General features: G+C 43.2%; 5 protein-coding genes across 5 annotated transcripts; 4 read left to right on the top strand and 1 right to left on the bottom strand.

Moving 5' to 3' along the window:
* Positions 1-1157: 1157 nt before the first annotated feature.
* Positions 1158-3515, top strand: PADG_03096 (uncharacterized protein; the record flags this gene model as incomplete). Its single annotated transcript, XM_010759958.1, has 8 exons — positions 1158-1752; positions 1816-1893; positions 1971-2417; positions 2484-2633; positions 2721-3029; positions 3130-3224; positions 3323-3400; positions 3492-3515. 8 exons carry the CDS (start codon positions 1158-1160, stop codon positions 3513-3515), a joined length of 1776 nt encoding a protein of 591 aa, XP_010758260.1.
* Positions 3516-5165: 1650 nt separating this feature from the next.
* On the top strand, positions 5166-6313 carry PADG_03095 (uncharacterized protein; the record flags this gene model as incomplete). The annotated part of the gene is made up of 6 exons (XM_010760428.1): positions 5166-5188; positions 5266-5374; positions 5498-5590; positions 5680-5839; positions 5924-6176; positions 6283-6313. 6 exons carry the CDS (start codon positions 5166-5168, stop codon positions 6311-6313), a joined length of 669 nt encoding a protein of 222 aa, XP_010758730.1.
* Positions 6314-9779: 3466 nt separating this feature from the next.
* On the top strand, positions 9780-10022 carry PADG_11541 (uncharacterized protein; the record flags this gene model as incomplete). The annotated part of the gene is made up of 1 exon (XM_010760698.1): positions 9780-10022. The coding sequence occupies one exon, from the start codon at positions 9780-9782 to the stop codon at positions 10020-10022; it is 243 nt and encodes an 80-aa protein (XP_010759000.1).
* A 90-nt stretch (positions 10023-10112) lies between these two features.
* Positions 10113-11818, bottom strand: PADG_03094 (uncharacterized protein; the record flags this gene model as incomplete). The annotated part of the gene is made up of 2 exons (XM_010760427.1): positions 10113-11300; positions 11369-11818. 2 exons carry the CDS (start codon positions 11816-11818, stop codon positions 10113-10115), a joined length of 1638 nt encoding a protein of 545 aa, XP_010758729.1.
* A 1026-nt stretch (positions 11819-12844) lies between these two features.
* On the top strand, positions 12845-16297 carry PADG_03093 (uncharacterized protein; the record flags this gene model as incomplete). The annotated part of the gene is made up of 1 exon (XM_010759957.1): positions 12845-16297. The coding sequence occupies one exon, from the start codon at positions 12845-12847 to the stop codon at positions 16295-16297; it is 3453 nt and encodes a 1150-aa protein (XP_010758259.1).
* Between the last annotated feature and the right edge of the window lie 909 nt (positions 16298-17206).

The following is a 17206-nucleotide window of genomic DNA, read 5'->3' as shown; positions in this document are numbered from 1 at the left end:
TGACTTGATTCCTGAGATCTGCAGAATATGAATAGGTTCCCCCAAAGGAGGCATCCAACAATAGATAGCAACTGTTTGGAACTGAAGGAATTCTATAACTAGTGATATATGCATATCATATTCCTTCAACCAATAAAACATTAAATATGTATATATATTCTGATGTTTTTTTGGGCAAAGCCTGCAGTAAGGAGCTCGTTATTTAGTTTTCACGTGCTTCTTTACTAATTTATAGTTAGTTAATACAGTCATTCTTCACGCCGAAACTTATCAAAACTTCTAATTCCCAAGATATACAGAATGACATTTAGAAGCCCTGACAAGTGTTACTTGTACCTCAAAATGCCGATTTCTGAAGTGCGAGATATCGGCAATAGCAGCGACATGTCAATTGTCTAAAGATGATACATACATAGGTGTGTCTTCTCACATATATGGTTGATCCATCCAGTATGTCGATGTGGTTGATGAAGAGGGAATAACTGCTGTACCTATCTATTCCATCATCTCCACAGTTCTGCTGTCGGACCATCTCATCATCCCAGGACTAACTAGTTAACGGTAATAACTAATAAGTTCAAGGTCTGAACCTCAACTATCAAGCAGATTTCAGTGTTTTCTGGTGGAGACCTCTCGAGTTGCATCGGGTGCCTTCATTTGTTAAGGCCTGGGTGAATCGGCTCAGCCCACTCCAACCCTCTGGAGTATGCCATAGACCCTGAGTCTGACGTTGGTGGGGGTGAGCTGTAACTTAACTTTCAACCCGGTAAGGGTTAAAGTTCTGGCATCATTTCCGGGAGGGTGACTTTGAACAACTGTGATTTATAATAAGCCCGGGATCTGTAGATAACGCTTACAAGCCGGTATTCCATCTCGAGCTTCGCAAATACCTAACATCCGAGAGGCAAACGCTAACTAGATTACTATAACGCCGAAATCCTTAATAAATGCTAGCGGCGGCACTCGACGAAGAGCGGAGGTTGGATGACATGCAGAAGTCATGATGCTTGTTAACGACTTGCGTGGGACCGGTTACTTAAGTCTGCCCAGGTATCCCCCCTATTCTCTGCAAATATGTTTTTTTTTTTTCATCGACTAACTTATGCACTTTCACGACATCATCGTGACAGAAAGAGATTGCAGAAAAGTACTTTGAAATGCCGCATAGGATTGCGAACTCATCTAAAGCGCGGACTCGCGCGCAAGATGAGAGAGCGGTACCAAATTCCGAGGCCGAGAAGGAATTAAGAGAACCGAGTGTACATCTCCAGCAACCCCAAAGTACAGCAGTAACATCGCAATCAGGAAAGTGTGCTGAAGATACCATCAAGGCGGAACAGCCAAGGCCAGTAGAACAACTGGAAGACGAAATACAATATCACTATCTGACCTTTGACACCTTATTGCCCTCTCCTACTGGCATCTCAATTCCCCGATCAAATAAGCAGCCACCTCCCAACCCGCCCGATCTACGACCATATATTTCTTCTCCCTATACATGGCAGAGGTCCCGCAAAAGGGTTATAACGGCGCTATCGTGCCTTGTTACGTGTCTGGCCTCAGTGGCGGCGGGTGCCTATAGCCCCCCTGAGAAGATACTCACAGAAGCATGGGGGATAAGTAGTGTGGTATACAATCTCGGAATCACATTGTGTAATATTGGATTTGCTATTTCGCCAATGGTGTCGGCGCCGTTTTCAGAACTCAATGGACGGAGGCCATTGCTTGTATGTAGCGGGATAATATTTTCGAGTGAGTGTGGTCAATCAATACCAGTTTTGCAGTGTGCGTGTGAAGCTGATATTTGCGGGATAGTTAGCCAACTAGGCTGCGCTGTTACAGAATCGTTTGCTGGCATGCTGGTTGCTCGATTCTTCCTTGGAGTGGGAGGCTGTGAGTTCGACTTGTCCACTGCCCTTGGAAAACACTGTTCCATATCTATCTGTGTTCTCAAATTAACGAACTACTAGCAACCTACTCATCCATTATTGGCGGGGTGCTCAGCGACGTCTACATTACCGAGGAGCGCAATACTCCCATGGCCCTATTCTCAGGAGCTGTCTTCTTCGGTACCGGCTTTGGCCCCATGGTTTCCAGCTTTATTGTCTATCACGTCTCCTGGCGTTGGGTATTTTACATGCAGGCGATTCTATCAGCAGCGGTTACCGCAGCAGTTGTGGTATTTTTCAACGAGACGCGTGGCAATGTGCTGCTGAGCCGAAAGGCGCAAATGCTAAACAAATGGTATGAAAAGCTTGAGGAAGCTGGATATATTGGTGTCGATATGCCTGTGGATGGGCAGCCGCTTTCTGCGGAGGGATTGCGACAAACACAGCGAATTAGATGGAAGGTCAAGGCAGATGAGGAGAGAGAGAGTATTGCCAAGGTCATTGCGATCTCGCTCTGTCGACCGTTTCGTAAGTTTGAGAAACCCTGGATACATACGTTTTTAGTGGTTTGGCTAACATGGCAAACAACGGTAGACCTGCTCGTTACAGAGCCTGTCCTCTTCTTCTTTTCTCTCTGGGTCTCATTTAGCTGGGCAGTTTTGTATCTTCAATTCGGTTCCATTCCGCTTGTTTTTGAAACCAATCACGGATTCAACCTGCAACAATCCGGTGCTGTTTTCACATGTATGCCTCCGCCTCCCTCTCGTTAGTCCTTCTCCGACCCCACACCTCAATCCAATTTCAATTCCCTAACACGCAGCCTCTCTCTAGCAATCTCCGTCGGCGGTATAATTGCCACATGCATGAGTATTTGGCAAGAAAATCTAGTCAGGCGCCTAGGTAAACTATCCAACACCCCTGAGGACCGCTTATACTTTGTATGCATCACGTCGATCTTGATGCCGGCGGGAATGTTCTGGTTTGGATGGACGTCTTTCTCCTCCATACATTGGATTGTCCCTTGTCTTGGCTTGGTCTGTGTTACTATTGGCATACACTCGATTTACCTAGCGGTGTTTAACTATCTGGCGGATACGTACCATCGGTACGCCAGCTCGGCATTAGCGGCGCAGTCGTTCTGTAAGTCGGACAGGGTCCCTCTTTACTCGGCCTAGCCGGTAACGAGTCAGTGTCTTATATAAGAATATGCTTTTGCTAAGTTTTCGATACTCTGGAGCAGGTCGAAATATTCTTGGCGGTATATTCCCACTCATAGTGCGAGCCATGTTCATCAATCTTGGGTATCCAGGGGCATCAAGCTTGCTGGGAGGGATCGTAGGCTATTCTCCTATCTGGCTGTCATGTTTTTTTTCTGTTTTCAAGTGAATAATTCGCCGAGCGAGAAGCTAATGCACACAGCTACGGGCAAACAGGGCTCAGTACTCACGATCGTGCCGTGGGTGCTTGTATTCTTTGGCCCGAAGATCAGGGCTCAGAGCAAGATTGCAAGTGTAAGTTGGGTTAAAAGTTTGTTTCTTATTCAGTCTGCCCTTTCTGATCCTCCTCTTTTCATTATTTGCTGATTGCACTTTTGTTCTCTAGGAAATCATGAATGAAGGTGAATGAGAGATGTGGATTTAATAGAGAGCTAATACTGCTGAGAGTCAACCAAGCAGTAACTGTTTCATTCTCTGTTAAGTGACATGGTTTTGCACTTCTTCTGAATGGGTATAGATGGGTATAGATGGGTATAGATGGGTATATGAATTTCTAGATATGTATATATAGTATAAATGAGAGATATTGTCTAAATCGCCTCATTGCAGTCTTTGAATGCATTTTAGCAAATTTTTTTTTCTTGTATTCAGTTTTTTTTTTATTTTTTATTTTTTATTTTTTTTGTTATTTATTATTTATTTTTTTATTTTTTTATTATTTATTATTTATTTTTTTATTTTTTTATTTTTTTTTTTTTTTGCAAATATATAATTTTGCATAGAGATTTCATGATAATATTAATTTCCATCTGTTTCTCTGTCTTTGTATATCATCTTTTCTTTTAAAAACAAAAAATAGAGCACTTCTCACAGTATGAAGCAGAGTTGAGAAAGCAACTGAAAGGGAATGCAACACACAGTTGCATTTGATAAACTCCTCATAGTCTGCAAAGTCAGTGATTTAGTTATCCTAATGAAAATAGAACCAACAAAGGCACTTGAATAAATATATATATAATGACCTGAATGCTAATAATATAAAGAGCAATACGAGAAGACCATCAACATAACCTTCAACACATAGCTTCAATCTTGAAGAGATGTGTTTCCTCTTTTAATAGGAACCTGTTGAGAACTCCCTTACCTCTCGAAATTCATTCCCCACATCAAAGTTAGAGATCATTGACTCTAAATATAGTAATAATCTTGATAAGGACGTAGCAAATCAGAGTTCTTGTAGAAATGTCTTCCTGTGGCTGAGAATCACTCCTCTCCTTTCAGAGCAGACGAGAAAGCTATGAATAAACTCAATCATCGCCTCTTCTGTTTAAGACTCTTTGTCCTTCAGAGAATCTTCTTCATCTGCATGAAAATTCTTTCCCCTGAAAACGCTCTCTCTCTCTCTCTCTTCGGTGCAACGAGAGAGACAAACCACCACATCTGCAAATAAGCGAAAGGTTCTGGACGGTTGGAGTGGGGAGAATGCTACGCCCATACCGTATCTGGACTAGCACCAGTGTCAAGGCCGCAAAGGACTGGCAGGCACTCGATTTCGCGGCTAAGGTTATTATGTCAGCAGATTAACGATGGCCCCACCACGCGCGGGCCAATCAGCAGGTTCTGCCCCTGGTTGGAAATTGCGTGATTTTGCCATGGGATGCTCTCAAGAAGGAAGGAGGGGCCATCAAATTCCGTCAACATCGAGGAAAGGGAAGGTGCGTTGGTTGGGCTGGTGGGTTGCTTACGGAGCATCTCAAGGGAAGGGAAGCAAAATAGTTAATTAGTGTAAAATGCTAACTTAACCATTATTTTGCTGGTTGGTTTGCTCGTTGTTAAAATCCCAATTGCCCCCGCCATCCCCTCCGCCCGTCCTCCCCATTCCTCCTCCTCCTCCTCCCCATCTCCCCTCCCCCCCCAGCTCGATATTTTTGGGAATCTCGTTCTTTGAGTTCATACACGACAACACGACACCTCGCTCTGCAAACAGAGAGTCCTTGAGAAAATCGATCTCTTGATCGTTCGCTGTATATCCTTTAAATCATAATCATCCACGTTCACCATGGCTGAAGAACATCGTGCTCCGTAAGTTCCGCTTTTACTTACCCCCCCCCCCCCCCCTCCTCCAGCTGCTGTTGCTCACTGGTTGTGTCTCTTCTCAGTCTCCGCCTGGGGTCAACTGCTCCAAATTTCAAGGCTGTTACCACCAAGGGTGAAATCGACTTCTACGAGTTCATTGGTGACAAATACGTCGTTCTCTTCTCTCATCCTGTATGCCTCCATTGTGCTTGTTGACACCCCCACCTCAGGAGGGAGACCAAGGGAGAGAAAGAATAAAAAGAAAAGAAAAGAAAAGAAAAGAAAAGTCATTGATTGGATTTCCTTCAACTCTAGGATGATTTCACTCCTACCTGCACGACTGAACTCGGAGCCTTCGCCAAGCTCGAGCCTGAGTTCACTGCTCGTGGTGTCAAGCTCATTGGATTGGTAAGTGACGTTGCTCCGTTGCTGTCCTAGGAAGCGGTCCAAGGGAGAAAGAGAGGAGTAGACATTGCTAATCATTTGTATTCCTTTAGAGTGCCAACACTCTCAAGTCACACTATGACTGGATCAACGACATCAACGAGGTTACTGGATCTGACCTCCAGTTCCCAATCATCGCCGATGCTGATCGGAAGATATCGTACATGTATGACATGATTGATTACCAGGACACAACCAACGTTGACGAGAAGGGTAAGAATAGCTCTACCATCCTTACGATGCATATCCAGCAGTGCATCATCGTCATATATGCTAATGCTGATGGAATGTTCACAGGGATGGCCATGACCATCCGTTCCGTCTTTATTATTGATCCCAACAAGAAGATTCGGTTGACCATCAGCTACCCTGCATCCACTGGCCGGAATGCTGCTGAGGTGCTGCGAGTAATCGATGCCCTGCAGACAACCGATAAGAACGGTGTGAATACCCCAATTAACTGGAACGTTGGTGACGACGTCATCATTCCTCCTGCTGTGAAGACTGAGGATGCCATCAAGAAATTTGGCGATGTTAGAATTGTTAAGCCGTAAGTGAACCCGCTCTTTGAAAAAAAAAATAAATAAATAAATAAATAATAATAATAATAAAAAATTGTATGCTATCTCGCGTACGCTGACGTATTTCTCTGCTAGGTACCTTCGCTATACTACCATCAAGAACTAAAAGACCTGGTCAGCCAGACCTCAAGGCTATGAAGGGAGATTTTCATACCTCCCTGATGATTGATGTACTAGATTTGCGTTTTCATTTCAGTTTCTTTTTATCCTAGTTATTCAGAACAAGTTATGGTATTTGTCAGACAACTTCTTAAAAAAAAAAAAATCCTAAAACATCAGGGGGTGTTTGGTAAAATACCACTCTGGCTCCACAACTTCCTGAACTATTGACAATCTACTGGCCTGGCGTGGCATTCTTCAATTGTATCTGCCAACCCTTCGGACATGGATTGATTGTCACGTGTGAAAGAGAATAGGCTCGGGGCGCAAGTAGAGGCATCTGGCTCGCCAGTGGCTCCGATTCGGCCCAGCTCCTCCATGTTAATGTAGGCGATGAAAGGCAAGGTTTGTCGTCTTTAAGAGGCTATGATCACAAACCAGCCGCCAACTGCTGTCCCGAGACTCGTGCAACTTGCCGTGGGGGTATGGATCGGTGTCTGTACGGAGTATATACGTCTGCCTAGTCTCTCCATAGTTGTTCATTTTAGGGATCGAAGTGAGAGGGGTTGCTGCTTAGTTAAGAAGACACAAGGCGTAGTTAATCCGGATAGGCTCGTTGAATGAGCGCTAAGCCTAGCTAAACAAGCTATCTTCATGACCAGTACTTGTGGAGAATATGATTAATTATCTTGCCAATCATTTCCAATCTTCAATCCTCACTCAAGTGAAATTAAATTGAGTATCAAATTTAATTACATGTTCGAAGTTTCAATGATATTATTCTCAGTGTCATAATCATAACCAAGCGTGAAAATGTTAGAGGATTTTAGAAATAATTCCAAACTTTGAAAAATATTTTCACTGATTTTGAAATGAGATAGAAAATATATATAATTGATAAGACTGAAGTTGGAATCAATCTTTGTGTCATCATTAAACTGATCACTAGTGCTGAGTATTACAACTAAGCAAAGCTTCTGCAATTAAAAAAGAGAATAAGGACTGTGATTAAGACAGTAAATACATTAAAATGCGCTCTGCTTTTATATAATTTTTAAAAATAAAAATCTATAAAAAAGTATTTGTTAAACTTTCAGATAATTGAAGATTTCATATTAGTTCTAATGATCAAATCACAGATGAGATAGATATTAATTAATTTATTAATATTTTTTTCTACAGTAAATTTACATAATATTAATATTTATTTTTTCTTATTCTAAATGATTATAAAAATATTTTTTTCTGAAATTTATTCATATTTGTAGAAAGAATAGAATTATTTCATTTTATATCAGTATATTTATCATATTTTTTGTAGTTTTTAAATATAAGTATTTTCATAGTTTCAAAAGAAGTATATAAAGATTTTATAAATGAGCATATGCAACTTGAACTTAATATTATAAAGAAGATTAATTTTTTAAATATTTATTCTATCACTTATGTAGATATTTTCAAGATTCAATATTATTCACTATACGTTTAAAGTTATTGATATAGTCTTACTTAAATCTGGTCAGATAATTCAATAGTTAAATGTTTAATTTAGAACTTTTACTCTCAATTAATTAATTTAGCAATTTTATGTTCTATATAATTTTTAATCTTATTCATCTACATATGTAATTAACAAAGTTACACTAAACAAAATAAACAATAAGTGTATATAACTGAATAATAAGCTTTTGAAAATCTAGTTTAGTTTAAGATTAAATTACAAGCTTTAAAGCTATTTGAGTATTTAAAATTTAAGCTTTTTAACAACATTAAATTTAAGCTAGTTAGTTAGTTATTTACTGCTTAACTAATACATATATATATATTCAATATTTAAAAACTATAAGACAAGATAAATACACTAATAAAAAAAATTCTTTTATATTATATTTAATAAAATTTAGATACAGGATATAAGATAACTGTTATAATTATTCAAAATAAAAAGTAAATAATTGTCAATTTACTAGAGATTTACTACTGAATTAAATATTTTAGAAAGCTATTTAATTTTTATTTAAATTTTATCTCTTGTAAATAACTAATAAAACTAATATCATGTTATTAATTTCTAAAGATGTCAAATTAGTTCTTTTGAATATTTTAACCTGTAATAATAATATATAAAGGTAAAACTTAATTTAAGATACTGATTATCTCAATTATATTTTCTTATTTTTAATGCTCAAGCTGTAGCAAGCTTTGTCTAATCATAGCACTCAAGTATTGATAATAACTTGAATGATTGCACAAAGCTCCATTGTAAATTTAATCTTATTAAGTAGATATATGAAAACTGAAGCTTATGCTTAGCAATAGTATTCTCTGAAATTTTAAATTAAATACTAAATAACCTTTCTATTCTCACATTTCATGGTCATGATTATAGTGTTCTAAAATAGTGTAACATTGAAACTTCATACAGTAATTAATTAGTCTTGAGATTCAGCTGTTGGCAATGTGAAGAAAAGTAAACTAACTAAATCTAAAATGGTGTTGAGTAAGAAGATGATTAGCTATATTCTTAACAATGCCAGTCATGAGGTTAACTCGTTTAGCCAGGTCTAGTATTCATTTAGCAACTCTATCCTCTTCAATCCTCTTCGATCTGTGGGAATTTGCACATATCGTAGTCTGTGAAAGCTGTCCATTTAATTGCTCGTGTGATGCTGTATAAGAAACATCATGTACCCGCGCAGTTTCATGAGATAGGTTATTTCTTCACTTTTTAAAAGAGGATATTGTAAGTTCAAGCCTTCCCTCTCTCTATATATAGAGTTTCTTGCCTTTTACCACGAATGGGTGGCATTCTCACAACGTTGAAGTGGACATACAAGGATATCGAGGATATTTTAAAGATAGCGATCGGATCGCCGATGCTTGGTGGGGAATTGCGTTTAACTGGTTAGTTGCATTAGTTAGGTGGATACTGCAACTGCACTAGTCACGTGCATCCTATCTTAACAGCTCGGTAGCTAGTTTTACACACAACCACATTATGAGAAGGGAGCTGTCAGTTAAGGATGGGCTTTCACGCTGTTACACCTGGCACCGATCAAGTACTGTAGTTACCTCACATCCTTTCATAATATACAGAAAACCTTCTTAGCAGGCAGAACAAATTGAGGGGGTTTGCCCAAGGCTATGTTGTCATCCTCAAGGGTCTGAATGAAAGGCAGTTCCAAGTCTTGTCTATATTTATCAGCAACAGACAAGTCATCTGGAATGAATGCAATAATAATAATTACACCTGAATCCCTAAAAGGAACCTCCCGTGTCGAACAGAAAGTAAATTTTGACTCCAGGACACGCAAAGACATCGTTATATCGACGTTCCTCGATACCCCAAAAAACCCTTCGTTTTAAGTCATTTTGGTATGCCTAGTACTCCATCTTGACCACAGATCCTTGCTTGTCTGAGGTGTGTTGAAGTTCTGCACCACGGACAAGAAGGAAAACGTCGCATTTCAGCCATGGGTGATCGACGGTCCGACTCTTACGACGGTGAGGTGAAAGAAGCAGATGTGGTGATTGGCGGGAAGAAAATCGATAGTAAAACCGCGCAACAGTTATCGTCATCCGGTCGAAGAGCTCAAGACACGAGAATCGAGAACAAACCAAATAGATCCTTGAATGGAGCTGGTGCGAAGGTGGCTGCTGAGCTCGCTCGTGAAAGAATGGCAAAAGAAGCGAAAGGAGAACAACAGAGAAAGTAGGCAACAAAGTTCTGTGTTTGCGGGGGGAAGGTATATATAAGATGTTGGATTTGTGGGAAGGGACGCGGTTTCTTGTTTCATTCCTCTATCTCACAGGGAGTGCGCTTGGAAGACCTCTAGGAGCTGTTCGTCATACCGCTTTTTGTCCTCGGCTTTTGTAACCATGAAATGCCAGGCATTGCTACTCCAGAAGGTCGGGGCAGCAATATAAAAGGCAGAATCAAACTTGGATACTTCTTCATGGGAGTCCTTGTCATATGGGATTTGGTATCTGGGCCTAATGCGATTGTAGAAGATGTGATGGAGACCCGTAGGGCTATCTAGTGCCAGACAATACCAGAATGTTCCTTTGTTCCATAGGCTTTTCAAAAGCTCCGCATAGGAAGAGAGCAAGGGGGGGAACATGTCATTGCCTAGCGCCGCTGTATTATGGTCCTTCCCATTCCGTTGCTCCTCTGTCATGACCATCTTCTTCTCTTCTTCCTCAAAAATGTCTATAAATTCGTTGCAAATCTGGCTATACTGTTCTTCATTGATTCTATCCACCGACTGGCTCGTCAGCCAGTATGGAGGGTGTTGCATTTCAATCGGACGGACGCATGCCCATTCCAGATCAAGCAGCTTTGTAATGTGCCACTCATCGTCAACAAAAAAGTTGCTTCCATGCATATCGGTAAGCGTAAGCACAAACGGTCCTGATCGTAACTTGCGGTCGAAGAAGTCAGAGTAGACGGTTCTCATAGTTGCCAATGCGCACATCTGGCTTATACAGTCTTCTATGCTTGAGGCGCCGTTTGGCTGGTAACGTAATCGGCTGTCATGAAGAGACAGAATGTCGTGTATATAGGTGTCCACAGTGGTGTACGTCGTCCCCTGTGGCATGATGGCCTCCACGGGGATTTTGTCATTGGCTAATTGGCAGACTTCCAACGTGAATGACCGATTGTTGAGAGTCAAGATAGCGTCGTTGTTGATAGTGAGTGACCCGATTCGCGGGAATGGCTTCCGGAGCAGCGAGAGTTGGATTTTGGCCAAATCCCTGAAAAGGTTTTTTCGGAGAATTGTATCGTGGTTCTGCGCTGCATATGAGTGGGACAGCATCTCTCCATCGTTGACATAGTCAAGAAGGAGATAACCGATGCCGAGCATATGCTCCGGTGCTGAAGTCTGGTGTTTCATATACTGGCAGGGAACAGGGTGTTGGAACAGAGATAAAATCTGCCTTCTGAGATATTGGAAACATCTGGTCCAGAATGGAGCATTTCTAACGGCAGTGAACTGCGAACTTTTAGTTAGAACACTGTGAATATGAGTGTGTGGACTGCCAATTCCTGCGGGAAACTCACTCTCTGACCGGTCGATAACCCAAAACCGTGGAGACAGGCCGTCGGGATGTTGGGGCATTCCTGATTAAGCCAAGCATAAGTGGCAGCTTCACACCGAATTTTTTCATCTCCGTTTTCGGGTCCTGCCACCTTATACGGTAGGGGGAAACGCATGAGAACCCGCCAGCTGCCTTTTTGCTTCTGGCTTTGAATAGAGACTGGAACGCAAAGGTTGAAACTGCCGCTTAACCATTCTGAGCGGTCTGATATTTCGACGCGATATGAGGCTGGAATCAAATAAAGATGGTGAGCAACAATGGCCTTGATAGTTGCACTATTCTTTTCAATGTGATCTCTGAAGGATGCGGCCAACGTCACATAGGTCAACTCTTGTAAGATATTCGTCGTCTCCTCCTTCTTTGCCTCCGAAAAGGTGATCTGTCTTTCTAGAAGTCTTCTTGCAATTGGCATTGCTGCATTGTTTGGTCAGAAAGTTTGACCAGGAAAGAAGATCAACCAAGAGTTCATTCACAGTTTACTGACATAAGGAATATTAGCTCATTTAACTACAACGTGTGAAGCCAGTCATGGTGAAGCCGAGAAAACAGCACTTTCTTGATAATATGCTCTCCAATCAGCAATCTTCTCACCATGTCAAGTGTTGTGTTCTCTTCGCGGTTCTCCTCGTGTTTTTCGTCTCTGCAGAAGGTTTTATGGCCAAGAAGTTTTTACCTGCCAAGGGAACGACAAAGTCTGGGCATTGCCGTGCCACTTCTTGTCTCCTGTCCCTGCTTATCTAATGTCCACGGCAGCCCTTCATTCCATGGTTCGGTGAACTAAAACTACTTCACCAGCCTTAAACCAACGTCTGATGTTCAATTTCGCTTTGTAAACACTGGAATTGAGAGCGGCTCCGTTGTTGTCAGGCCTGTGTCTGATCAAATCTACTTTTCTGTTGTCTCAGCAGAAATTAGATCCAGTGCAACGGTTCACCAACTCTATCCTTTCACAAACGCAACGGATATAAACTATTGAAAACGGAGGTTCCGCCCATACGACTACGACACGGCGCAACACTCACTCGCTGTTCGGATCGAGCACTCGTTCGCCAGGCAATTTCAATTTCAATTTTCTCCCGCTCCTCGGATCCGATACATCTCATCACCCGTTTGCTACTTTATATCGAAATTCTGTACGATTTCAATTGTGATTCGCAAATCCTGCCTGGCTAGGCCTCTCATTTCACCTGCCTCCGTCGTTCGTTCCAATATCCCACTCAGCCAACTTGTCGTGGTAGTGCATGGGGCAAGGTTGGACAAAGGAGCCAACACTTGACCAATTCTCTCATTCGTATGTTTGACAATCTGATTTTCTCTCTGATTTATATAAGATTTGCGCTCACCTATTTCCTTTTCTATTATGTCCTCCCCTCACACCCCCTTCGTCGAATGTGACCCCTCAAACCCTTACCATTCCTCTGTGACCATCCGGCTAACCATGGCGGGAACAGGCTCAGGACGTGAAACCGGAAAATCTTCTGCAAAAACCAGTCTCGTAGATGCGAGTGCAGAGTCATCGTCGACACCACCCCTTCCCACCCCTCCACCTACACCGGACAGTTTCAAGCGGTTTGCCTCCGTAATTAAATACTTTCGTCCCAAGCAGACCAAGGCCCGCAGCAGCACCATCTCCACAACTTGGCCGTCGAGAAGATTTGCTTCAAAGGGCTCCTCGAAGACCTCAACTGAGACCATTCCGCGCAATAAAATACCTGATGAGTTCCTATTTGCGACCCCGACTACACTCAAACTAGCAGATCAAGATCTCTTTCGACGTCCAAGTCTACCAGTCCCCGCTGCGGTGCTCGAGCCTGGCCTAGGACAGAATATTCAGCTAGAGGGGAGATTTTGGGAGCACCAAGAGCCCGGGGAGGCTGTTGCTCGAGAGACCCAATCGCTTGGTAGTAGGGGCAAAGCTACTCCAACCCAGGGCATTGATCCTGTTGGACAAAGTCTGTCGCCAGCTAAGACGTGTATAGCAAACGCAAGCGTCGAGTCGTTGCCTATTAGATCACCCAGAAAGTTTGACTCCCCAACAAAGCCAACTGATAGCGCAGATAAGATGATGGTATCCAATCCTCCAAGCGGTAGACAGCATGGAGCCTCCCAAGAGCAGAATGCCACCCTAAATCCCCCGACTGTAACATATTATGGTCAACCTCCACCGTCACCTTTGCCCAATGGCCAAAATTCATCGTCAGGTCCAACGAATTTATCAGGCTTGGTATGCAATGTTCATCGAACTACGGGACGGGAGCCGCGTCCGCTGGCAGGGCCTTCTAGTACAGTTCTAGGAGATAAACTCTATGTTTTTGGAGGACGGGTGCAGTCTAGGAGCAGGCCCGAGTTATTGACTAATGAGATGTACGAATTAGATTTGATACGCCGCCATTGGACTAAATTAGAAACCACAGGGGATATCCCGCCTCCCCGCTATTTCCATTCAGTATGTGCTTTAGGTGACTCAAAACTAGTTTGCTACGGAGGAATGTCTGCCAAACCTGCTGTTCCAAATCAACCATCATCAACACCAAATCCAAGCGGCCAGCAGGCAAGCCAGGAAGCACAGCAGGGAGTTGTTCTCTTGTCAGATATACATATTTTTGATGTGCCCAGCCGAACATGGACTTTTATTCCAACCTCGAACAGTCCCAGGGGGAGGTACGCCCACTGCGCGACAATCCTACCATCTGTTGCCGCCTTCGCCTCCTCGAATGCACCGCTGTCCGCTCTCCACCATAACCCTTCTTCGTCCAATCCCCATCAAGGCTCGATAGGCGTAGAGATTGATGGGTTTGGCGGGGCTGAGATGATTGTGGTTGGTGGTCAAGATACGTCGAATCATTATTTTGAAGAAATAAACGTTTTCAACCTAAGAAGCTTAAAATGGACTTCTACATCTTCCCTTGATCGAAGCTGTGGAGCCTATAGAAGTGTTGCTACTCCATTACTTGGGGTGAGCGCTTCTGATATTGGAGGTGGAGTTGAAGTGGAAGGGTTTCGAGATCCCACAAAACCGGATGCTCAAAAACAAGACCCATTATTGCTGATATATTCGAATTACAATTTCTTGGATGTGAAGTTAAACCTGCAGCTCCGTCTTCCTGATGGAAAACTTATTGAGAAACCAATGCATGGTCCAGTTTCACCTCCTGGCTTACGGTTTCCCAATGGTGGCATTATTAATGGCCATTTTGTGGTTAGTGGTACATATCTAACATCTTCGAAACAAGAGTACGCCATGTGGGCTTTGGACTTGAAAACACTTACGTGGGGCCGTATCGACGCTGGAGGTGCCATTTTCGGGCATGGTAGCTGGAATCGCGGTGTCTTATGGAGCCGGCGAAGCACATTTGTCATTCTGGGACATCGGAAACGAAGTTTGGTTGAAGATTACAATCATCGCCGTATCAACTTTTCACACATCTGTTTTGTTGAACTCGAAGCATTTGGTTTGTATGAGAACCCTCGACGAAGTGCACCAACCTCTGGGTATGCGTCTGTAAGCAGTCCTATGATACCTGCATCCCTGCAGGCAAAGATTTCGCAGCAAGGTATTGGTGGTCGACCGCTATCTGCTGCAGCGGAGGCTCTAGGCCGGATGGCCCAATCACTTCGAGAGTTGTCGGATATGGAGCTGCTCACTCTTGGCGGAGAGCGTATTCCCGTCAATTCGCACATTTTAGCACGTCGCTGGGGGCCATACTTTATTCAACTTCTCCGCGAAGCTACAAATGCAGAAGAAACAATGTCAGATGCTGCTACTGTACGGCAGCAGAACCCATCTCACCCTAGTAGAAATTCCAGCATTACCATAACTCCTTCAATTGGCAATAATAGCACCTATTCTGCCGCTACAACCCTTGTCGGTCCCAGTGGCTCTTCATGCAGCCAAAAATCAGCACCATCCCTCTTCCCCAACCTCGAAATCCCGTCTGCACACACTCTTACACCAAACTCCCGTCCCAGAACTCTATACCTCCCTCACACCTATCTTACTGTCCAACTTCTCGTCCAATACCTTTATACCTCCTCCCTCCCTCCACCTGGCTCTCAACTCTGCACCCCTCAAATACTCTGCTCTCTCCTTCAACTCGCGCGTCCCTACCAGGTCGACGGTCTCCTCGAAGCCACCGTCGAACGCCTCCACCAAGTGCTAGATGGCCGGAACGCTGCCGCTGTCTTCAACGCCGCCGCCATGGCTGCTGGCGGAGGCCGTGGCACAGGATTCACCAGCGGGCCTGGTGGAACTCTTGAAGTGTTGAACGGCTTCAATTCCCGATCTGGCGGCATCTCTTCTGTCACAGAACCAATGAGCATTCTGAACCTCAACTCCAACTCCTCTGACACGGAATCCGCGGGAACTGGTCGGCCGTCTGGAGTCACAATTGGCGGCAGCAACGCGCCAGGACCCTCACACAGACGCGCATCAAGTGCCCAGCGTCCCGCTAATCTTCGCATCAATACCACAAATCTCAACTCTAGAAATGTCTCTGCGGCAGGTCCTCGTGGCCGCAGTCGTGCCGAGTCTGTTAGTAGTGCGGCCAGCACTGCCACGTCCGCGTCGACCAATACCAGTGTTAGTTATACGGAGTCCATGAGTGTGGATGGTAAAGATGACATGGTTATTGGTGGTGGCGTTCTTGAACGCGGGCGGAACAAGCCTGAGCGGGAAATTTGGTCTGGTGAAATTAGCAGCGTTGTTGGTTTGCAGAAGCGAGGGTTACGCGGATTGATGGAGGGGAGACGTATGAGAGAGAGGAGCGGGAGACCGGCTAATACCTCTGGCAATTCTGGGGGTGGTGATGATGGAAGTGCCAGTACCGGTGGAATGTCACAGCAGACTCCCTCTACAGCTACTTCAGGCATTGCTGTTAACGCTGGCGGGTAAAATAAGAATGGAGATCTACCCGCGTTCGTTGGGGCTAAGACGACGATACAGACAAATTTTCACTATTCCTGTAGCTTCACCTGCCTCCCTCCTCCCCCTTTTTATTGTACTTCCCATTTTTTCTTTTCTTCTTCTTTTCTTCTTTTGTTTTTTTTTTCTTTCCTCCACAAAATATTTGTCCTTGAATTTGACTTCCACTTGTGATGCTTCTCCTGACAGTGTTTATGATTTTCTATACTTTATCATGTGTATTTTCCTTTCCTTCTTGTTCTTTCACTATTTCCATGACTTTCCTTGAACTTGGATTTACGCTGTATGAGTTTCTTCATCACATTGATATGTCCATATTTCTCTTTTCTCTCCGCATAAGCGGGCCATCCGAAGTCAAGATGCAAGTCCAGCCTGTTTTGGGAAATGAAATTCCCGGCTAGGCGTGTTATCCATGTAACTTGTTTCTATTTATTCTATTTATTCGCAAATGCACATGTTGTCATCCTGAGTCGATTTCAAGTACGAAGTTAAGATTTGCCCAGGTCATGCATGTATCGACAAAAGATATCAAGTTTATTTAGTTTTTTAACACTGGACGCATGTTAAAAGGAGTAAGCTCAAAATATCCTTGGGCAGTATGGATTAATTAAGAGGTCATCACTGATTTCGTCTGGTGGCGAGTTTAAAATTAGCCTCATTGTTCTAACCGCCCAGGTTTGACCAATGTGTTGTTGTCTGGATTGGCAATTCTGGACCAATAGGGGATAAATAACAGCTTTGCAGAAAAAGGCACGCTACTTGTGCCTAAACTGTAGAAGAGGTATATAGCTTCCGCAGCAGTGTTTTTTTGAGCTTGCTAGCTGTCAGTACACTGATGTAGATAAAATTGATGAAATGCCACAATAGGATTTTCAAGAT

This window comes from Paracoccidioides brasiliensis (assembly GCF_000150735.1).
Source record: "Paracoccidioides brasiliensis Pb18 unplaced genomic scaffold supercont2.3, whole genome shotgun sequence".
NCBI classification, from domain to species: domain Eukaryota; kingdom Fungi; phylum Ascomycota; class Eurotiomycetes; order Onygenales; family Ajellomycetaceae; genus Paracoccidioides; species Paracoccidioides brasiliensis.
The sequence above is the reverse complement of the archived record's forward strand: the minus strand, read 5'-3'. Positions and strand labels throughout refer to the sequence as shown.